General features: G+C 42.1%; 1 protein-coding gene across 2 annotated transcripts; it reads right to left on the bottom strand.

Moving 5' to 3' along the window:
* Positions 1-749: 749 nt before the first annotated feature.
* ACADL (acyl-CoA dehydrogenase long chain) lies at positions 750-19,648 on the bottom strand. Of its 2 annotated transcripts, none has more exons than XM_053364794.1 (11): positions 19,533-19,648; positions 15,703-15,864; positions 14,373-14,510; positions 12,942-13,106; positions 11,402-11,468; positions 9,630-9,794; positions 8,811-8,912; positions 7,250-7,363; positions 5,969-6,096; positions 2,488-2,574; positions 750-1,274 (listed from the first exon to the last, which is right to left on the bottom strand). In XM_053364794.1, exons 1-11 carry the CDS (start codon positions 19,607-19,609, stop codon positions 1,181-1,183), a joined length of 1,299 nt encoding a protein of 432 aa, XP_053220769.1. In that variant the 5' UTR covers positions 19,610-19,648; the 3' UTR covers positions 750-1,180. The 2 variants fall into 2 exon arrangements, with proteins under 2 accessions (XP_053220769.1, XP_053220778.1); XM_053364803.1 differs by lacking the exon at positions 19,533-19,648 and adding an exon at positions 16,939-17,537.
* Positions 19,649-20,884: the final 1,236 nt, after the last annotated feature.

Below are 20,884 nucleotides of genomic sequence, written 5' to 3'. Positions count from 1 at the left end.
TCCTGCCTGCCTCCCCCCTGCATTCGCTCCATAGGACGCACAGACTTTTCCCCTTAGTTTTTAAGACGGAAAAACTGCGTCCTATGGTGCGAAAAATACGGCACCTTCCCGCCGCAGCGGTACCTATTTATCTACTTGCACTTGGACGTGCTTTCAAACTGCTAGGTTGGCAGGAGCTGGGACCGAACAACAGAAGCTCACGCCGTCGTGGAGATTCAAACTGCCAACCTTCCAATCAGCAAGCCTTCCAATCGTGGCACCCACTGAGTCCCTTTCCTCCACTGAAATTAGACTCCAAAGAAGCATTCTGTTTTAACCAATCAAATTGCAAGTTTTGGGTAGCGCCCATGACCATTTCTCCAGTTTGCAAATGTGCACAGGGGCCTCAAAAGGCTGGCAACCCCTGATTTAATTGATGGCTAGGTACCAGGTCTCTGAAGTTATTTAAGCACTATTGCCACATTTAATTGGTGTCATGTTGCACATCCAGTGTGTCACATCTTGCAGTGCAGTTTGGAGCACCTCAGGTACCATGACACTTTCAAGCTGTTGACTCAAAAGATATCAAAGATATTATTGGACTATGATATTAGTATTATTTAAGTTCTTTTATTGTCATATACAAAATACAGTTACATGTTGGAAGGCACTTTAGGCTGCATACAAATGTCACTCTTTTTGTGCAATCATCTGTAACATTAGAAGATTAACTGCCCACCTGTTGTCTTCTTTGCTAATACCCATTCAGATCATTAGAAGAGGTATATTTATTTCTTTTTTGTCAGAAATGGGCCTACATTTATTTCCAAAGAGCTTTACAGTTTCTACAGTAGAAACTTTTCACATCATCCTCCAACATATGTTCTATTTAGAACAGAAAAGAATTGCATTAGGTTTTAAATAATTCAGCTTTAAATGACATCATGAATTTTGTGCTTGTAGTCCAAATACTTGTAAGAGTTTTTTGCATTTGGGGAGTTAAATCATAAACAGTTATTCTAAGTTTAACATTAGAGATCAACAAAAACATACATTTTTATTGTTAATGTCTAAACAGGCTTTTGCTGCTGTTTCTTCTTCAATTAGACCCATACTGTCTCCTTATTTTTATTTTTGGCACAATGTAATTCCTTATCAGTGGAAATGGGATCTGGAACTATCCGTTAGTATAAACAGATGCCTATTTGTCGATCACGATATCTCTAGCAATGAGCTCTTTCATTATTTCATTAGTACCACCATATATTGGCTGAACACGAGAATCTACAAAAGATCTAGAGAAAAATGTCAATGAGTAGATTGCAAAACATATTAGTACTTCTAAATAGAAACGTGTGTCATCAGGGACACAAGCTTGGATCCTGGGATCTTCAAGTGTGCATTGCTTAAATTACGGTAGTTTTTACAGAGCAATTGTTTCATCAGAGTCTATTACATTCTCCCTCACTATGCTAAGCTTTGGGGAGAAAATTGTTTTTATGCTGTTTATTTATTTCTAAATATAAATATTTAAAAAGTAACAACAACAAGGAGAAAGTAAGATACAAAGCTAATTGTCATATTGATGATTACACTAGCACACTGTCTAACATTTATATTCTTGTTAATAATAACCATTTTTAATTTATTTTCCAGATGCTTCAGTAATTTCAAAAGAAGTTCTGGTCTGTGCATAAAAGACCATGTGTGTTTAGAGGTTTCCAATAAAGTTCCTTGCAAGCAATATCTATCTATCTATCATCTATCTATCTATCTATCTATCTATCTATCTATCTATCTCGTATTTTTTTGTCTGTAAGACGTCCCCCTAATTTTTGACATTATTTTTTAGGAAAAAGACCTAGTCTTATATACAGTAATTCTTAGGAATAAAATGATGGGACCTTAAATGTTTGAAAAGACAACAGGACATAATTTTGACCATAAAGACAAATAATATATCTCAAAGCACCCCAAAGGTTGGGTGATGAGCCACACATTACTTAACTGGGATCTTAAGTACTGTTCGTTGCTGCAGCTTGTGAGGTCCAAACTGGCCCACTATCATCCTTAAATCATATTAATAATGATGCTGAAACATCTGCATGGCAGCACAGTCATAACAGTTTCTCATCTGAAGAGAAACTGGTTAGTTATTCAGCTCAAGCACCAGTCTCAGTTTCTCTAGACCTATTGATTATAATGTTCTGCAACTCCTCTTCTTCACAACCAATAGATAATGAAGTTTTACATTTTGGAAGAAACTGCCTTAATCCTGTTTAACGGTGATTTTCAGGTTTCAACCAGTCACTGGACACAGAGAGAACACGGGGGCTCAATTAAAATTCCGGTGTCAACATTTTGTACTTAAAGAATACAAACATCGTTTCACAGCTTTGTAGACTTAACTGGATAAGTAAAAGACCACTGAAACATCTCTCTTTATGGATGATCAGCTTTTCCCAAACAACAGGCATGCCTGTGAGGATAAAAAGTAGTTGTACTTACTTTGCAATTGGATATTCCCACATATATCCCCATCCTCCATGGAGTTGCACGCACTGAGTAGCCACATTGTTTTGAAGATCAGAAGCCCTTAAACAGAGAGAAAAGTCTGTTTCCAAAGCAGTTGAGCTCTTAAATAAGTTGCACCACCATGATCTTTTAATAATCACCATTTTGAAATAGCTTGCATGATGCTCAAAATAATGTATTGGCTGTAGAAAAGGTTTCAAATGCAGGTTGATGCAACATTTAGAGGGGAATTCAATGCAGCACTAAGGAGGTCACTCTGCCAGGGAACAATATCTCCCCGCCCCCAATCCTGTTCTGGGGGTTCTCCAGACCCTCCCGAGCCAATTTGGAAGGAGAGGGGGGTACAAAGGGAGAGAACAGGGGAAAGCCATATTGCACTAGCACAAGACCTTGAATTGGCTTCCAGTAGTGGGAAACCCTTAGTTGAATCCAGCCCCCTACAATTCAGCAACAGCTTGGTTTTATGTATTGCTTTCCTTAGTGATAAAAGCACTACCTAGGCAACACAGTTTGACTGGTACTTTTCTCCCAGCGCTGAGTTTTCCATTCCAGTTTAGAATGTGCACACACACTCTAGGATCTTTTCCCATGCAGCAGTAAAAAGAGAACAGCTCTATCTGAATACAGCCAGAGTCATACTCAGTAATGATACCAAGAAACCGCTTTATTTAAGGAAACTATAAGGAGTTTTATTGGGATAAGATATGGGTGCCATGGGCTGCAGTATTCACCGTGTGGTTATGACTATAGTTAATCCTTCTGCACAGACAAAAAGACAATGGTGATTTCCCTTTCTTAGAGGCTAAGTAAAATTACTTTCCTATCAGGCATTTATACCCAAATTTATTTTCCATAACTGGAAATACCCCATCTGGACTTTGTTATTGGTGTGTGTTTCTCTTTCTATAGTTTCCACAAGAGAAAAATCAGTATAGCCTCACAAAAATGTTTTCTGTCCTTCTAATCTAGCATCTGATTTCTTTCAACCATGTAGTTAATTCAATCTGGCATCAGTACAAAGTATTACCTTAGCTGTTTTTACTTGTGTAACTCTGTCTGGTAAAACATAAGTTAATATGTAACAGCAATAACAACCCAGCGGCTTTTTCTGGCTAATGAAAAATGGAACTCTAAAGAGGCAGCCCAGGTCAGGATGTGTTATAACATGGCAAGTGGGCAACATTTCCACCCTGGAGAGTCAGAGAGATTTGGGGAAATGCTTGGGAAAAAATACCGCGTCTATGTTTATGCAGCATGCTATATGGAACTACTTATTTGATAAACCTTCAGCCGTTTTGTAATAAGATTGTGTTATGGTTTCCAAAAGCCTTTCAGCTCAGCAATTAAGCATTGTTATGGAAGCCAGACTTCTAATATCATGGTCTCTTCAAGCTGTATTTTGCCAAGAGCAATTTAGAAGCTGAGGTCAAGATGACTTGTCTACCTCAAAAGAGGAGGAGGGAGAGAAAAAGGGGGAAAGGAAATACAAGATCTTCCTGAATAAATCAGCTGACAAACTTTATTCAGTTCAAGGACTGCAAGTAGCCAACGCTGCTTTAAAACCAACCCAGCATAACCAGTTTCCAAATCTAAGGAACCCAGTAATTTCCAGTAATGGGTCCCAGAGTCTTTTATTAAAGGGGCCTCACCCATTTGTACTGCATTGTAGTCATGCAGCCAGATTCTTTCCTACTTTCTAATTGCCTTTCCAGACTAGTTCATAGCCAATAAACGCTGTGTTCATTTGGTATATAGACCTCACCTCACTCATGGCATCATATTATTTTGAGGACAAGGCATTTTTCTCATCTAGAGGCAGCATCTGTGCTACTACAAGTGCTGCATGGGGTGTGACCGTGACTAGTATTCTTAGTGACGAGCAATCAAGAAACAACCCTCTGTCACATTCTTCTGTTTTCTTTCCATTTTAATTCCCTGCCTGCTGCTATTGTGACGAGCCCCCCTACATCCTGAAATATTCCCAACAGTGCCTCCTGATGCCTGGTATTTGACACCCACTATGGTGAATACTGATTAGGCATATATATTGCATTTTTAATTTCCCAGTGCACATTTTCGCATTAACCCCTTTTTCACAATAGCGAACTGATTTGCAGTGGAAGTTTAGAATTATCAAGGAAGTGGAACCAACCACTAAATGAATTTCTGGTCTGCGGCCTAGACCCCTTACATCAAAGGCAGAGACTCTCCTGCCATCGGTCTCACGAAACAATGCACCTCCATTAAGACCGCAGCTTTTGTTGGTCTCCAATTTCCAAAAAATATGACAGGCTTGATCTAAATCAGGAACCTAAAGACGTTCTCATTCTCTTTCAGAACTTCTTTCTCGCATGGAACACTGTATTGGTCAGGCAAGAAGGTATAATCAGCAAAGTTAGATTGACTTTACTGATTTTATTTGCAAGCCTGTGTGTGATAGTCGCCTTCCATTTCCTCTCATCAAACATTCTTTAAATACTTGGGCATTTAAATTCACTGCTTTAAAATGTATTTCTCATTAACAATTTTCCCTGTGTGCTGGAGGCTGTTAAGCTACCCCCAAGTGTTCCAATGACATTTCACAGGGTTTTGTTCTGTGTCCCCTTAGCTGTAGCAAAGTAAATATCAAGCTCCTTACTGTTTATATTTCTAGAGCTTGGCTTAAGCAGAGAAGTCCTTGTCAGCTGGGCTCAGACACCCTCCCAAAGAGCCTAGAGGAGCCTTTGCTGGCAGAAGTCCAAAATGTCTGATAGAGTTGGAAGGGACCAGAGGGTCATCTAGTCCAACCCCAGGCTGGCAAAGGCTAACTTAGAGGGGGGTTTTCACATTTCGTTTGTGGTGGCAGCCTATCAGGATGTATTTGTTGTTACTGTTAACTTTCTTGCACTTAAGTGTTGAATGGCCTCATGTGGAGCATCCAGACCTAAATAGTTGCACAAGTGCAAGGATTAGCATTAGCACAATGGGCTTCCCCCACCTCTCCTCCCCGGTGGGACTTCCAAATCTGTTCCAGAGGGCTGGAGGGGAACTCAGAACAATATTACACGGTGCGGATGAGAACGTTCTGTGGTGCAAGGGGAAATCCCTGTGCTGATTGTGTGATCTGCTTCATGCTATGTTGAACACAGCTCCTGTTCTACTTAAGAAGTAGTTGCACTTTCCTAACCATTTCAGGAACTTTTACTTCCATTTTAAAAAATCAATCCTGCTGTTCAAAATGAGCCCTGGGGTGTGCATCCCACTTCTCATATGCACAAGTATTTGTGCACCGAAGTAGCGAAATTAAACTGAAGGAAGGATCATGGAGACATTTGTCACCCCCCAGGAAATTCTTCGCACCCCTGTAAGAAAGGCCTTTCACAGCCTGTCAACCATATGCAGTTATGTTCAATGTAACTGTTCAAAAGACAGAGATGTTATATGGAAAGTTAGATAACTTGTTTAACACACATACCAGTACTTGGCCATTGAAGCGGTGGCAGAATCCAGCCGTTTCACGGAGTGGAGCTGGAGACAGCTATCCAGAAACGTACGACCTACACATGTTTGCGTTTTCAGTTCTGCTAGCTTGTGCTGCACAGTCTTCCAATTCAAGAAAGAAAATGCACAGTTTATTTACCTGGGAGTAAGATCCATTAGAACTGAGCAGCACTGAAAATTAAGAGGGCTATTTGAAACGGAAGATCGGGTCAGGCACCCCATAATGTACCTCTCCTATATTTTATGTGGATTAATGATCCATAGGCTGGCAGGTTCAATTCTGCTCTCCCACGGCACAGAATGCACCACCCACAAAGTTCCAAACTATTCTTAAAATGTACATTACACTGTGTACTCTGGGAAACATTTGCGAAGGTAAGCCACTGTAGCATCAGGAAGACCTGTGGAGGTGCTCCAAGGAAGCACAGATATAGATGTGCTACGTGGAAGGTGCCTGGCAAAACGGAAATGAGACAATACAGGCAAAGCGTCTGGTGAGAAGTGGATACCTATCAGTATTTCCCAAACTTGGGTCTCCAACTGTTTTTGGACTACAACTCCCATCATCCCTTTACTAGTAGGACCAGTGGTCAGGGATGATGGCAGTTGTAGTCCAACAACAGCTGGAGACCCAAGTTTGAGAAGCACCGCTTGGCAGAGAGAACAGAACCAGTATAAAGACAGAAGGCAGGGTGAGGTAGGGGAGAAAAGGCAATAAATTATATGAGGTTGAACCCAGATTTTGTTTAAAATTGCTAGCAAGGAAAGTATTCATTTCACCTGGAAGGATACTGTTTTCTCAGGGTATATCAGGTTTGTCATGCTGTACTGTATCCAGGACCAATTCTATGGATTTCTCTAAAATTTACACTTGTAAAAATTAAGTTATTGAGGAAAAAATGGTGAACTGACTCATGCACGTGCTGCTAAACTATGTTTTTAGTGTGATGTGCATATACAGCCATAGGGTGGAATTCAATGTCTCGCTGTGGTGAACATTCCACCAGCGCAAGCCTTGCAGTTTGTCAGATGTCACCGTCTCCCCTTACCCCATGTACCATCCAGGAGGTTCTCCCAGCTACCCTAGAGTCAAATCTGGGGCCAAGGAGATGGGGGAAAGGCCGATTGCACATTAGGTGAATCAAACCGGTAGTCTGAAGTGTGGTGTCAGAGCTTGTCAGAGTAATATATGCTTTATGGGATTCAGACATTTATTATGACTTTACAGGACAAAGAAACATGCCTAAATGCATACCTGCAAATGTGCAACTGTTTTTCCAAAAGCTTTTCTTTGTTTAACATAGTTTCTTGTCTCTTCAAACATGAATTCACAACTGGCAATTGCCATATCAGCAATCAACAACCTTTCCTTAAGAGATGGAGGGAGAAAACATTCTCACATGTGCTCATTACCACAGAAAAGCTATTCGTATGCACAGTTCTGTATTTGATATTCCCTGCCCTTTCATCACAAGCTAAATTAGTCTTCCCAGTCTTTAAAAGTGACGTGGACGAGAATTAAGCTTCTAATATTTTCAACATTCTTCAAAATCCCCACACGGTTCAATTTGGATATAAAATTTTTAGTCCCAGATCCAAATTGCTAGACATGTGTCTAGAATAGCAACATCAGCCCTGTATTGATGGCCAAAGTGTGCAGCGTATAAGCACAGCGGGGGGGGGGGGAGGGGTTTGAGATTACCACTTTGCATCCATGCGCCTGAGAACCTGTCCACACAGGGGACCTAAGTACATGCACCTCATGTATGTACATTCTGAACACACAATATATTGTTAGGAGTTTGTGGGGTGCCACACACCCTAAATGCCTCAGGTTGTGTATGTGTGTGTGTGTGTGTAAATAAATCATATATTGTAAAGACATTAAGTCTTTTCTATGCTTCATTGTCCAAAGGGAAACAGACTCCATGTAAAGCGCACCTGCAACTCCTGGAATCTTGCACCGCTCTTCGAGTTTGGGATGGCGCATAACAACAATGCATCCTGAGAAAAACTGGACGTGGAATATATGCATGTAGGGCCATATGCAGAAGCTATGTTCAAATTACGAGAATCGGGGCAATATGTTAAAGATAAGTAAAAAGGTATCAGTTTTACACTCTTAAGAAGTAGCTGTTGCCAAAACATTACCCCATTTGCCTCTACATAGTTACATCCTTTTTTCAGACATTGTGAGATATCAGGATGACGTGATGTTCAGCAGGTGATATATCACAATATTGAAAAGCAGATATGACCCAACCCTACCCCAGACAGTGAGCAGAACACTGACTGCCTCATCTCGTCTTGCTACTTGCGCCAGCCAGACTAGAAGGTGGATGGGACGGGTTTTTTTCTCATTTTTCGCTGTGCCAGCTCCAGAATGGAACAGCTGAAGATGGAGTCACTAATGTTAAACAACAGTTATCCATTATGCTGTGATCAAATGCGTCTGCAACAGATCTACTCAATATGGTATCATAATTTGAAATCAAATTGTCCATCCACATTCATTTTAATATTAAACTGGCATGGCAAAAATCAGTTACATTATCAAACCATTTCTTAGGAAGCTGTGATCTCTTAAATTAACACACACGTCTGTAACCCAGTAGAAAGAAGATCACACATCAGTTTCAAATGCAGTATTTCCAACATGAAGCAGCAAAAAACCCACGCTGAGATCAGCAGGTGGTGGCTGCTGAAATCCTGTGTCGGAGATCAAATGTCACACCATGCAATCTGTCGCTGGCAGTTTGCTGCAATGAACAAGTCATGCCTTTGTGTGCCTCAGTGTAGTTTTATGTCTCCCCTACCTGAGGAAGCTCTGCCATTAGATAATAGAAGCCTTTGTTCTCCTGTCCAAGCAAGGCCCCGGCAGGCAGGCGGACATCTTCAAAAAACAGCTCTGCCGTGTCCTAATTTTAAAAAAAATCACACAGAAAATTTGCCAACACCATTTTGCAAGTCTGCTTCTTGTTCCCTTCATACACACAGGCTCAGAAGTCAAACTGCTGATGAAAGTTATAGCTCACCACATCCATTTTCTAAGGACCAAATGCAATGTAGCAGCAGTAGCCATGTTTGTCTCAAATGTCTGTCCCACCGCCAACACTTGGTTGAGCCGTAGGGTGTGCCTAATACTTAACATCATGCATTGGGGACAGGAGACAAATCCCACCCCTCCATCAACCCAGGTACTGCACTTTTCTCAGATGGGCTCACTTCCATTACTGGAACAGGGTTGGGGCAGGACATATATACATACACAGAGCAGGAGTTTGGGAAACTGACCTTGGGGAACTGGGGCAGTGGAAGTTAAGCTGTCTTCACCAATGCACCACTTTTGATGCTAAGATCAGGTTCCTGCCCCACAGCTCACTTTGTGTCAAAGGGGCAGACACATGAGATGCCAAAGGTGGCTGCCACCCCCATGGGATGCCGCTGCACAAGTAGCTTCTGGGTAAAGGGCTCCTTTGCGTGATGTGTGGTCGTGCACCCACCTTTCAATTTTGCTGTCTATTTTAGTGCTAAATAATACACTTCTTAATAGTTTTAGAATATTTATGTCATTCCTCAAGTTGCATTCATCACAGGCAATCATCGGAGTGGCTTCTCAGACTCCCATGACTCACCTGTGCTTTAAGTCCTATTTTCTCAAGTTTACGCCCTTTGATGAATCCTTTCATTCCTTCTTCTACCAGAAAGAGGCTAATGCCATGAGCAGGGGAACGGGCCTCACGGTTTGTAACAGCCACGACAATTACTACATCACTCATCCAACCATTAGTAATGAACACCTGCAATACAGTAGAGTGGGATAAAGTAGCTACATACTATTGTTATGACTTCCTTTGTCTTGGAGACAGGGTCTCTGTTAAGGAACTCCAAAGCAGCTGCAGCCATTTACAATGCAGCAGTGATTTGCAATGAACATTCACATGGAGGAGAGGGGAGCCCATCACAACAATGCTACCATAGAGTCAGCCATTCCAGTTTTTACTGGTGGATTTCTCTCTGATCAAACCATTGCTTATTCGTTTTATCTTGCAGCTTTCGTGCTAATTGTCTAGTTTAATCAAGATCACTTTGAATTCTTGTTCACAGGACAGGATACAGAAGAGACCCAAAAATATCCCACTGCCAAGTGATCCCCATCACAAGGAGTAAGGCAGACGGAAAAAAAGAGGCTCACGATTCTTCTAATGCAGCTCAAGCTCTTAAAAAAAGAAGCAGCAAGCAGCAAACCGAACATTAGCATAAAGTAAACTTATAATCCAGTAAGGACACTTAACTAGGGCAGACTTCTCAAACCTAGTGCCCTCCAGATGTTTTGGACTTTGCAGCCCCAGACTGCAAAGCCATATTGCTTGGGGATGATGGAGACTGTGGTCCAAAATATCTAGAGAGCACCAGTTGGGGAAGGCTGCTGTAAAGCCCTGTGGAGGACAATGAGACTTAATTCTGACCAAGTAAAGATGCTTGGGATTGTGCTGAAAATCAACCATGCCACCGAAGCCTGCAGAACACTTTGCTGTAACTAATTTCAGCATGTCAGAAGAGCCGTGAACAAGTGAAAGCAATAGGAAAAATTAACAATGTTCTCGTCTCTTTTCCCAAACATGGCAATAAATGCTGTTACATCCTAAAAAGCCCTGCAACTTTGTGTGGCATTGTACTGACTGACGAAAATGTTTTGTATCCTGGCCTTCCTCCATTTTGCTCAGGGTCCTGCACGTGGGGCTATCTATTCTATCCTTACAACAACCTGGGAGGTAGACTGAGAGGTGGTGTTCCCCCTCCTCCTCCCTGCCCCAAACGTTTACCAGAGAAGAAGAGAAGCAGTTTGAACTAAAGGATCTAATAACAAAGCAACAGCAACCTGGCTGCATGCAGCTGGCATCCAGCATGGCATTTTCCTTGAACCCTGAACAATACACTCACCGAGAAAGTAAACTCATTCTTTTTTCTCTTTTGCACTGATGTAGTCAAGTTTTTATTTGCCTCCTTGGTCCCCTCAGGCAGTTTCATACCAGGGAAGCCATTCTACTGCCAACTCTTTTGAACTGTGAAATATTTGCACATTGGTTACCCTGTGCAGGCCAACTATGTTGGAACACAAAAAGGCCAAATTCTTCAGATGGTCTTTATATCTTTCCCAGATAAAAGAAGTACAGAAGAGCACCTGCTAGGCTGATTGAGTTTTGAGGCTGCCGGCAGAAGTAGCCACATTACCTGGCAGCATGAATTCTCGTAAAAAAACATAACAGGAAGCAGCTTGGCACTGCTTCTTTGGCCAAAGGTACAGTGGCAAGACCACCGTGGCCAGTTTAGAAGCCATTATCTCAAAGGGCTATAAGATGAAGTCTACACCGAATCCAGAATAATTTATCCTTCCTGCACATACCTTACTGCCATTTAGAATCCAGTCACTTCCATCCTTTTTTGCGTATGTTCGCACACCCTGCAAATCGCTAACAATAAAACAATTCTTAATAGTACAGAGGAAAAGGCACAGTATTTATTTTTAAATAACCCCAGCATAGATAGATCACACACCAGGGAATCTATTATATATAAAAGCAAGTTCTCCAAATAGTCACACAAACAAAAACAAAGAAAAAAGAACCCAAGCAGAATCCAGAAGAGAGTTAGGCATATGTGGGAGGAAATTCAGTGTTAACAAGGGGTATGAAAAAATAGATCCTATTCTAATGGTGATCCATTGCCATTCACTCCTACAAGGGGGGAAAGTATAGCACTGCCCTTACGAACAGGGCTGCAATAAGGGCAAAATCTGCCCTCCGTAAGGAGGCTCCACTGTATTCAATGCAGCTTACCCACAGGTAAGCATGCACAGGATTGCACAGTAAGGGAGCAACTCTTTTTTATTATTTAAAACATTTATTCAAAGGTTACAATACAGTTTTGTTCGCTTCCATAATATCACAGAATGAGCAATTCTAAGGTCTCAGCAAGGAGCAGTGGGACAGAATAGCAGAATCAAAAGCCTTGCCAGGTCTTGCCAGCCAGGGCAGAATGTGGGAAGGAGCACTTTCTCTCTTTTTCCTGCTCCAGTAGTTGGCCGGCACAGATTGGCCCCTATCCAAGTTATGGACCAGTTTAGGATCCTGCTCCACCTTCATAATGCCCTGTTTCAGAGCCATATCAGGAACACTACTGGTAATAGCATTCAATTAGGCATGGGGATCTCTGCAGAAGGAAGAGCCCACCAACAGCAGAGGCAGGAAGAGGTAAGCAGACAGGGACATCTGCTACATCCTAACCTCCTCCAGCAGCCAGGCTCCGGGGGTTCAGACTGCAGCCTAATTAGCCACAATAATTTTAAAAAAAGCATTATCTAAACAGGGTAACAAGAAAAATTAAAGCATACATTAACACTTAATTTTCATGTGGAGCATTTGCATCCAATGTTACTTCAGCGGTGAGTGCTTTGCTTCTTTTTTCATCTAGTCCTGGAATAACAGCTTCCTGCTGATAATTATTCTGCCTCCTGCACTTGGAATCATGTGCATATAATTTCTTGTAACAACAGTAATGCTTTGCATTTATAGTGTTAACAGTTCCTCCTGTCTACACACGCAGAAATACTTAAGAGCAGCCTTGGAAGGCAATTAGCATTGTTTTTGTACAAGGAGCAGAGGCCAACCGATGGTGATTTGCCAGTGGACTCTGAGTGAATTTGTGGCAGAGGAGAAATTAAAACTGGCTCCTTCCTGGTTCACAGCTCCATCTTTCGACCACTACTCCAGCTCTCTGACCTAGCTCAGCAAAGTTAGAGGAATTTGCTCTGACAAACTGGTCCACCAATTTTACCTTATACAGGAAGACAAAAGTATTTGAAATCTTACAGAGCACACACATGCACACACACTTAATGGGACTTACTTTTTACAACAATTAATTTTTGTAATTTCTTGGCTCACCTCCCAGCACCAGGCTCTGTCATAGCTATTGCACCAATACATTTGCCAGCTGCCATTTCTGGAATGAACCTCTTAATCTGCTCTTTTGAACCATAATTTGCTATATATGGCATGACAATATCGGAGTGAAGGCTGAATCCTGGGCCTGTGCAGTTAACATACATTCTGAAAAAGAAAAAAAGTCAAGAGATGTTCAAAAAAGCAGCTTCACATTGATTTCAGGCTGATTTTTAAATACAATATCAAAACATAGAGAAACCTAATTATCAAATTATTTTTATAATTCCATTGTTTTTGATATCTAAAGTTTTTGTTACTGAGGGGAAGTTATGAAGCTAGGGACTGGACTTACTTGTTCAAAATTATTCCTTAAATCACACAATAGTTCCGCATACTGGCCTTTCCTTTTTTAAAGGAAAAAGAGAAAGAGAGAGACCATGATCTAGGACTGAGATATACAGCTGCAGATAAAACATTTTAAGTGTGTTGTAAAGTGCATTACACAAATGTGGCACTAGATGACAATGGTGAGCTATGGCAAATTTTATATATATATTGCCATAGCTCACCATTGCCATCTAGTGCCACATTTGTGTAATATATATATATATATATATATACACACACACACACACACACACACACATTTTCACAGCTTTTTTATGTGTCTAGATTCCACCCTAGCCTCTCAACATACTGAAGGCGTGGCATTTTGACACAAATACAGATAACTGGAATCAAGTGCCGTAGGGGTTTCTGAACTGTACCACTGCAGTCTGGGGATGATGATGGAATGGAAAGTAACATGTCAGGGTCAAGGATTATAGCCTAGCCTTCTCTGCAATGTGCAAATTTTCTATGGGAAAGGATATACTGATAGGGGGGACATTCAAGTAGTCTGGGGAGCATTTCAGCCGAGATGCTGATTCTCAGCAAGAGCTGACATAAATACATAAAATTACCATCAAACAACAACAACCAGATTCACAGCAGTCTACCATTTAGCATCAAATCAATGTCCTGCACAATAAGATCAAGCAGTCTACAACTCAACATGAGATCACTTTTTAGTCGTTGTCAAAATATGGACCCAACAGTGGCAATGGTATCGCAGGAGGGATGGAATTCCTTATCCTAAGTCACCACCACACACAGAGCTCTGATGAACACACAGAAGGACTATGACCTGCAGATCTCAATAAGTGGGTAGGCTGATATACAGAGAAGCTTTCCTTCAGGTATCTACGTCCCAAGTTGTTCAGGGCTTTATACATTTCAGAAGAATTAGCAATACCCTAAAATGCTGCCATCAGGGTGCACAAGGGAGGGGAAGCCAACAACAGTATTCCCAAAATATATGACCATAGGAAATCAAGAGCAAAAAGGTACTTGACATTGAAAAAATTATTTCACGGTGCATTTGCTACTTACTGCTCTTCCCAAACGACTGCTGCAGAGAAAAGATCCCCTCCAATGCCACCATGTTCTTCTGATATATTGACACCCAGCAAGCCCTGCTGTCCAGCTTTTTCCCAGAGCTCTCTGCTCACCTGTCCAGCTTTCTCCCACCTGCAAATAAAACAAGATTTGAGCGGAGTCTGTGGGATATTTTTTACAGTGTGCTGGGTGGGGGCGGGGGACACAAAACTGAGGAATTGCTCTATAAAAATGCATTGACTGAAAACAAAGACGTTTAGAAGCAAACCTATACACAATACCAAGAGTTGAGGATTGCTTATATGTGTCTGTACGTGCACATGCTCAATCATGTGCACACTCACACCTGCTGATTCAGAGATGCAAGATTTAAGCACTGGGGGGGGGGTGTTCGTTGGATTTGTTCCCCTCCCCCCCAATGGAGATACTGCAGCCAAATTAAAATAAATAAAGGAAGCCCCTGTCTTGGTCCTGCCAGCCTCACAGGCACACTTGGTGGGGAAGTGGGAGATGGCCTTCTCGGTGGCTGCTCCCAGACTTTGGAAGTTCCTCCATAGAGAAGCTAGACTGACTCCCTCCTTGTTGTCCTTCTGCCAGCAGGTGAAGACTTCCTTGTTCTCAAAAGTCAGTTCCCAAAAGCCAAAAAAACAGGCTTTGGAGAACTGACTGCAGCTGGTGCCATGCTGCTGTTATTGCAATTATTGGTATAGTTTCAATAGTTATTATATACATATATAGTTTTAATTTTATCCATGTTTAATGGTTTTTTAATGATTTTCTATATTTTAAGCAGTTTTTGTTTTTATCTGTAGGCTGCCTACAGGGGAAAAAGGCAAGGTATAATAATAATAATAATAATAATAATAATAATAATAATAATAATACTCAGAAGTAAGTCCCATTAAGTTTAATGGGGCAAACTATCAGGAAAGTAGGTATAGGGTTGCAGCCTTTGTTAACCTGCTGCATTACATTATTAAACCAAGGGCCAAACTATATTTATGTTAAATGCATGAATGCACAACAAGGGGAGGGCAGGATTTTTAGCCACAGAGAGACCTGATCAGGACTACAGTGGTTTTGTTCTGCAATCCTTTTATCCCATGCCACTGTTCCAGCAAAGATACCCCAGTCCTGCAAAGTTGCTAAACACTGCAGGATGGAAACTTCCATTGGCAAAAGTATAATCTCTTCTCCTAGAAGAACCGACATGTAATTTAACATTGCTTCTAACAGGAGGTGGCGGGTGGGGGAGAATGGAACGAACTCCGGTTAACAAACACCACCACAGGCAAGACCACAAGATTTACAATGTTTAACTTACTCTCCATGATGTGGAAGCACAGCTTCCTGGAAGAACTTTCTTACACTTTCCCTGAAGATGTCATGATCCGATGAGAAGATCCTCCGAGTTCCTATGTCCATTAAGGTTTTAGCAGAGGAGGTTTCAAGGCGTGCCGATTCATGATTTTCTGTTTGAATATATCTTTAAAAATAAAATTAAATAAGAGGACTTGTAGGAAAAACATCACATTTATACTGATTTTTTTTTAAAGCAAAACACTAGTCACAATCAAACTACTTCTGGAAGAATGTGGGCAAAACTGGGAGTTATAAGAACACAGCTTCCACTGAAAACCTATTTATTTGTTGCATTTATATCCTACCCTTTTCTCCATGGAGCTCAAGGTGGTTTACATAGTTCTCCCACTCCTCATTTAATGCCCTGTGGGGTTCAGCTATGATTCAGACTCTTCTGATTCACAGTTTAAACTGATAAAGGCTTGGTATTCCCCACAGAACAATTTCAGTTCCCTGATCTTACGGGAAACTTAATATTATTCACATTCACGCTCACTTGCAAAAACAGGAAAGAGCAATTTAATAATTCTGATGTGTTGCAAAAGATGTCAGCCACAATCCCTAAATTATATGAAACAAGGATGAAATAATAACTAAAGTATTCAGTGCAACACTGAGGCGAAGAGGAAAAAGCTGGCAGCTGCTGCCATCCTCTGGACTGGTTGTCACATTTATTGGTTGGATTTAAATATATTACTCTTCTGCCATTCTGCCCAATGCAATTTACAATTTCAAAACACCAAATGTAGTCTGGTAAGAGTCCTCTCAGGCCAACTGGGAGCTGACAGCATGTGTGCTCCCTAACCACAGCTAGAAGCAACTTTTCCTTGGCACCACTGCTAATGGATCAGCACTGGCTGCCAATCTGCTACTGGGTGAAGTTTAAGCTTTTACTGCTCGAGTGCAAAACTCCTCAGCAGCCAAGGGCCTGAGGTCACCTTCAGCCTGCTTGAACTCTCAAGTCAAATGAGACCCTCTTGTGGCCTTTTCAGGCTTGCATTGTTTGCTATTGTTCTCATTGGTTTTACAAATGCGTTTCAATCTATTTTTCATGTTTCAACCTCATATTTTGTTTGCACTTCTTTTCTTTGTTTTTGTGCACCGCTACAATTTTTTTTGAATGGTGGATGGTTGGTAAATTCTAGAAATAAAGCATTATCTTTTCTGCACTTTTGGATATTAGTGGATCCTCCCCTACCTCTTCTACTCACACTTTCCCCTCTGCCAGGACCTCTCCAAACCATTCATCTAGCAGCTAGCTTGACTCAAACGCTCTCTGGACATGAACTGTGCCACGCTGGCACTTTGTACACCAGCTAACAGTCTCCTGGCGTGAAAGATGCACTGACAGGTTTGTCAACAGCATCAGAGAGAGAAGAGAGAGTTATAAATAGAACTTTAAATATTTTAAAGCCAGAGGGAAGAAAGAAGTAATTTTCTATTTTTAAACCACCAAGACGATGGCTGTCCCTCTAATAAATCATCTCTTGTAGTTAAATGATAAAGAGAGCAAAGGTATCTTCCAACACCAGCCTTGTCATGTCACAGCAACTATCTAAGCAGCGCAACACAGGCAGGAATTGGGTCAGAGTTCACAGCTGGTTTTTCCAGTCTTACAGGAGTTCTGGATTGGAAATAATGATACAAGCCACTTGCCTTTTAATTCCTATGGCAATTTATTCCTCTTCTAATTATGGGGCAATTGACAATCACAATCAAACTGCAATTACTCCTCATCTGCACCACTTGCACCCCCTCCAGCAATTAGCACTTCCTCCTTTTTTTGAGGCTGGGTTTGCTATCAACAGATGTGCAGCAGGCAGAAATTAAACAGGTGAAGCGTTCAGCATTCTTGCCCCTTCAGTTCTGGCAAAGACTGTGCCGATGGCATTTATAACCTGTGGCAGGAAAAGCCCTCCTTGCAACCAGGGCCGGATTTAGATGCAGAGAGGACCTGGGCTGCCCCACTTGTGAGGCCCCTCCCCATCCCCCACACTCAGGAGGAGAAGAAAATGGAAGAGTGTTATAAACAAAACTGAATGAAGCCAAGGTTGATGATGGGTATGTAAAATTCTGCAATTCACAATTTCTCCTCTAAAGGACATCAGAAAACTTCATCAAAATCTGTTTGTCTAAGTTTGTCACATTCTATATACAGAATGCTCAGTGTGGACAACCTCTCTTGAGACATTGTGGCCCTTAATTAATTTTTAATTCTTTTGGGTCTTGAAAAACTATCTCCCAAGCAGTTTTTAACCCTAACCCTAACCCTAACTAAAAACCACAAAACTACTTCCACATTAGGAAAGGCCATCTGAATTTTTTTCTTGTATATAATTTGATAAAGCTCTGTATGAGACAAAGAGTGCTCTGCTGTAAGCCTACGGCTTTGTCTCATGTACAGGTGAAAGTGCAAAATATCATCAATAGGTTTCGGGTCAATATCTTCCAGGGGATACTTCCATCAACAGTTCAACACCTTGCTGAATTTCTTGCTTAGTTGCTATCAGAATAGCAAGAATGGAAAAACAATTGTGCAACATCACTGTACACAGTACTTCTTTTTAAATTGGCTTCAGGTGCATCTAATATAGGAATAAAGGATTTTATCCTAAACTTATGTCTTGAAGAAAGTGCATCTAAGGTATCGGATGCTCTTCTGTTCCCTTGCTCCTTGTCTCCTAGTTTTGTAGTTAACATTTGGCAAGGTGGCTTTTGCTTGCTTCTCAAGCTCATCAAAATCTTCTCTTTAAAAATTCCAGAAGTGAACTGTACAAACTTGCACAAGAACTCAGCAACAGGCTTGATTTTTTAAGGGCTTTGCTGATCTTGTGAAAATGACCAAGCACACAGATTTATATCTCTAAGATTCTGCAGATTTTGGCTATAAACTAGGGCCCCACAAATTTTTTTCCAAGTTGGGCCCTAGAGGTTCAAACTGGGCCCCACTGGCTGGCCCTGAGTATCATAGGGTTGCCCGGGTTGCCCTGCCATCGCATGAAGTCTTGGGTTTGCAATTTTGGGAGAGGGGAGGAGACTGCCTACTGGGGGGGCAGGTGGGCTAGGGAGGCACCCTAAATTTAGAGGCCCTAGGCTTCAGCCTACTTAGCCTATACATAAATCTGGCACTGCTTGCAATACAGTGGTACCTCGGGTTAAGAACTTAATTCGTTCTGGAGGTCTGTTCTTAACCTGAAACTGTTCTTAACCTGAGGTACCACTTTAGCTAATGGGGCCTCCTGCTGCCGCCACGCAATTTCTGTTCTCATCCTGAAGCAAAGTTCTTAACCCGAGGTACTATTTCTGGGTTAGCGGAACTTGGAAGCGTCTGTAACCCGAGGTACCACTGTACATTCTGGGGACAGCTACCCACTACAGCCAAGTGATGTTATAAAGAGGCAGCTGTCTTTAATAGGGCCATAAACAGGCACAGATCTATTTATTTCCAACTAATTTTAAATTTACACGGGTTCTTTCTTCTTCTCCGGGGGTACTGAGAGTTGCACGGAAAGGGGGGAGGCAGAGAAAGAACCTCAGCAGAAGATCCTTAATGGGAGCTGTTTCTGTTTCTGTTTTTGAAGACTCGCGATCTCAAAACTGCCAGGCGGGCACCGAGGATCTGGGGGACGGACTTATGTGGGACACTTGCGCCCTGCTTTCCCCGCCGGTGCAAGACGCTCTCGGTCCCCTGCCGGTCCTTCTCGGGCCTAAAACTGCCCCGCCCAGGACGCGTCCAGCTGCGCCCGCTTCTCCAGCCTCCCTGCAGCCCCTGCCCAGAAACCAAGCGCTCACCTGGCAGGCGCCCGGCCGCCTGGGAGAGAGGCCAGCAGGCGCGCGGCTCGGCGCACCGGCAGCCTCGACGTGGCCATGTTGCCGCTCGGCTTCCTCTTCTCCAGCGCCGCCTCGCCTCCCAGGAGCCCTCCGGCGGACAGGAAAGCGCGCTGCAGCCCAGGGTGGGCGGGCAGGAGAACTTCGTGAGGCTCCTTCCACAGGGAAGGGTGCCAGGAAATGGTCTGGTTTTGCGGTAGAACTGCAGAGTTGGAAGGGGGGGTCCCCAGGGTCATCTATCCCAACCCCCTGCAACGCAGGAATCTCAAATAAAGCATCCAACCTCGGCTCAGGAATCGCCACCGCTAGCAGTAGTGGCATTTATTAAATTTGTAGTTGACAGAGCAGTTCACAGCAGCAAAATACAAAACAAGAATACTGTACAAAGTATATAATAAATCCAACACACGCTCCCGCAAATGCGTTTTAAAAGCTGTAGAATGTTAATCAGCTCAGTTGAAGAGAAATGCTTTCACCTGGCTCCTAAACATATGTAATGAAAGCACCAAGCAAACCCCAGGGTTGCAGACAGTGTGCATCCGGCAAACGAACGCATCCGTGGCAAGTGGCTACCCAACCTCTGCTTAGAATTGTAGAATTGTACAGTTGGGAAGGGAACCAAGGGTCATCTAGTCCAGCCCCCTGCAATGCAAGAATCTCAAAGCATCCATGGCAGATGTTATTTTAAAAGCCTTCTTGCAGATTACTAAAATATATATATTCAGACATCCGCACTGAATGCTGGCAAGGAGCCATGAATATTAGCTCGAAACATTCCAAAGCAGTTAGTGTCTGTTAGTCATGAAAAAGATTACAGTGAAAGAGAAGCAGACTTTTCACGTATTCATAGTTTCAGGAGTTACTGTTGATCGGTCTTAACATATCACAGTTTATCACTTATTAAGAGAACAAATGATTATTGTTAGATTTTCAGTAGTTATTCACCAATTATGTGCTAACTGGCAGCCTTCTGTAGTAAAATTTCTATCTGAACTTCTGCTGGGCTGTGGCAAAGCAACACTGTTCTTTACACGTAACCACAAGATGGCAGTGCAGGAGAACATATTAAAAACAAATATTGATGACAGGCAACTAGTATTTTGATGCTAGCAGGAAAGTGGGATCCAGAGTATACCCTCATAATACTACTTTTGCTTCTTGTAAGCAGGTTGTTCAAGTTTTTTATTATATCGTTATATATATTATATGATATTGCCTGCAGAATCTGTTTGACTTGAGGTGACTCTCAGCCAGAAGAAATGTATTTGTACACCAAGAAAAGAGAAACCTCTCGTGTATTGCATTCAGGTGTCTCA

Source organism: Podarcis raffonei, chromosome 1 (genome assembly GCF_027172205.1).
Source record: "Podarcis raffonei isolate rPodRaf1 chromosome 1, rPodRaf1.pri, whole genome shotgun sequence".
NCBI lineage: Eukaryota > Metazoa > Chordata > Lepidosauria > Squamata > Lacertidae > Podarcis > Podarcis raffonei.
The sequence above is the reverse complement of the archived record's forward strand: the minus strand, read 5'-3'. Positions and strand labels throughout refer to the sequence as shown.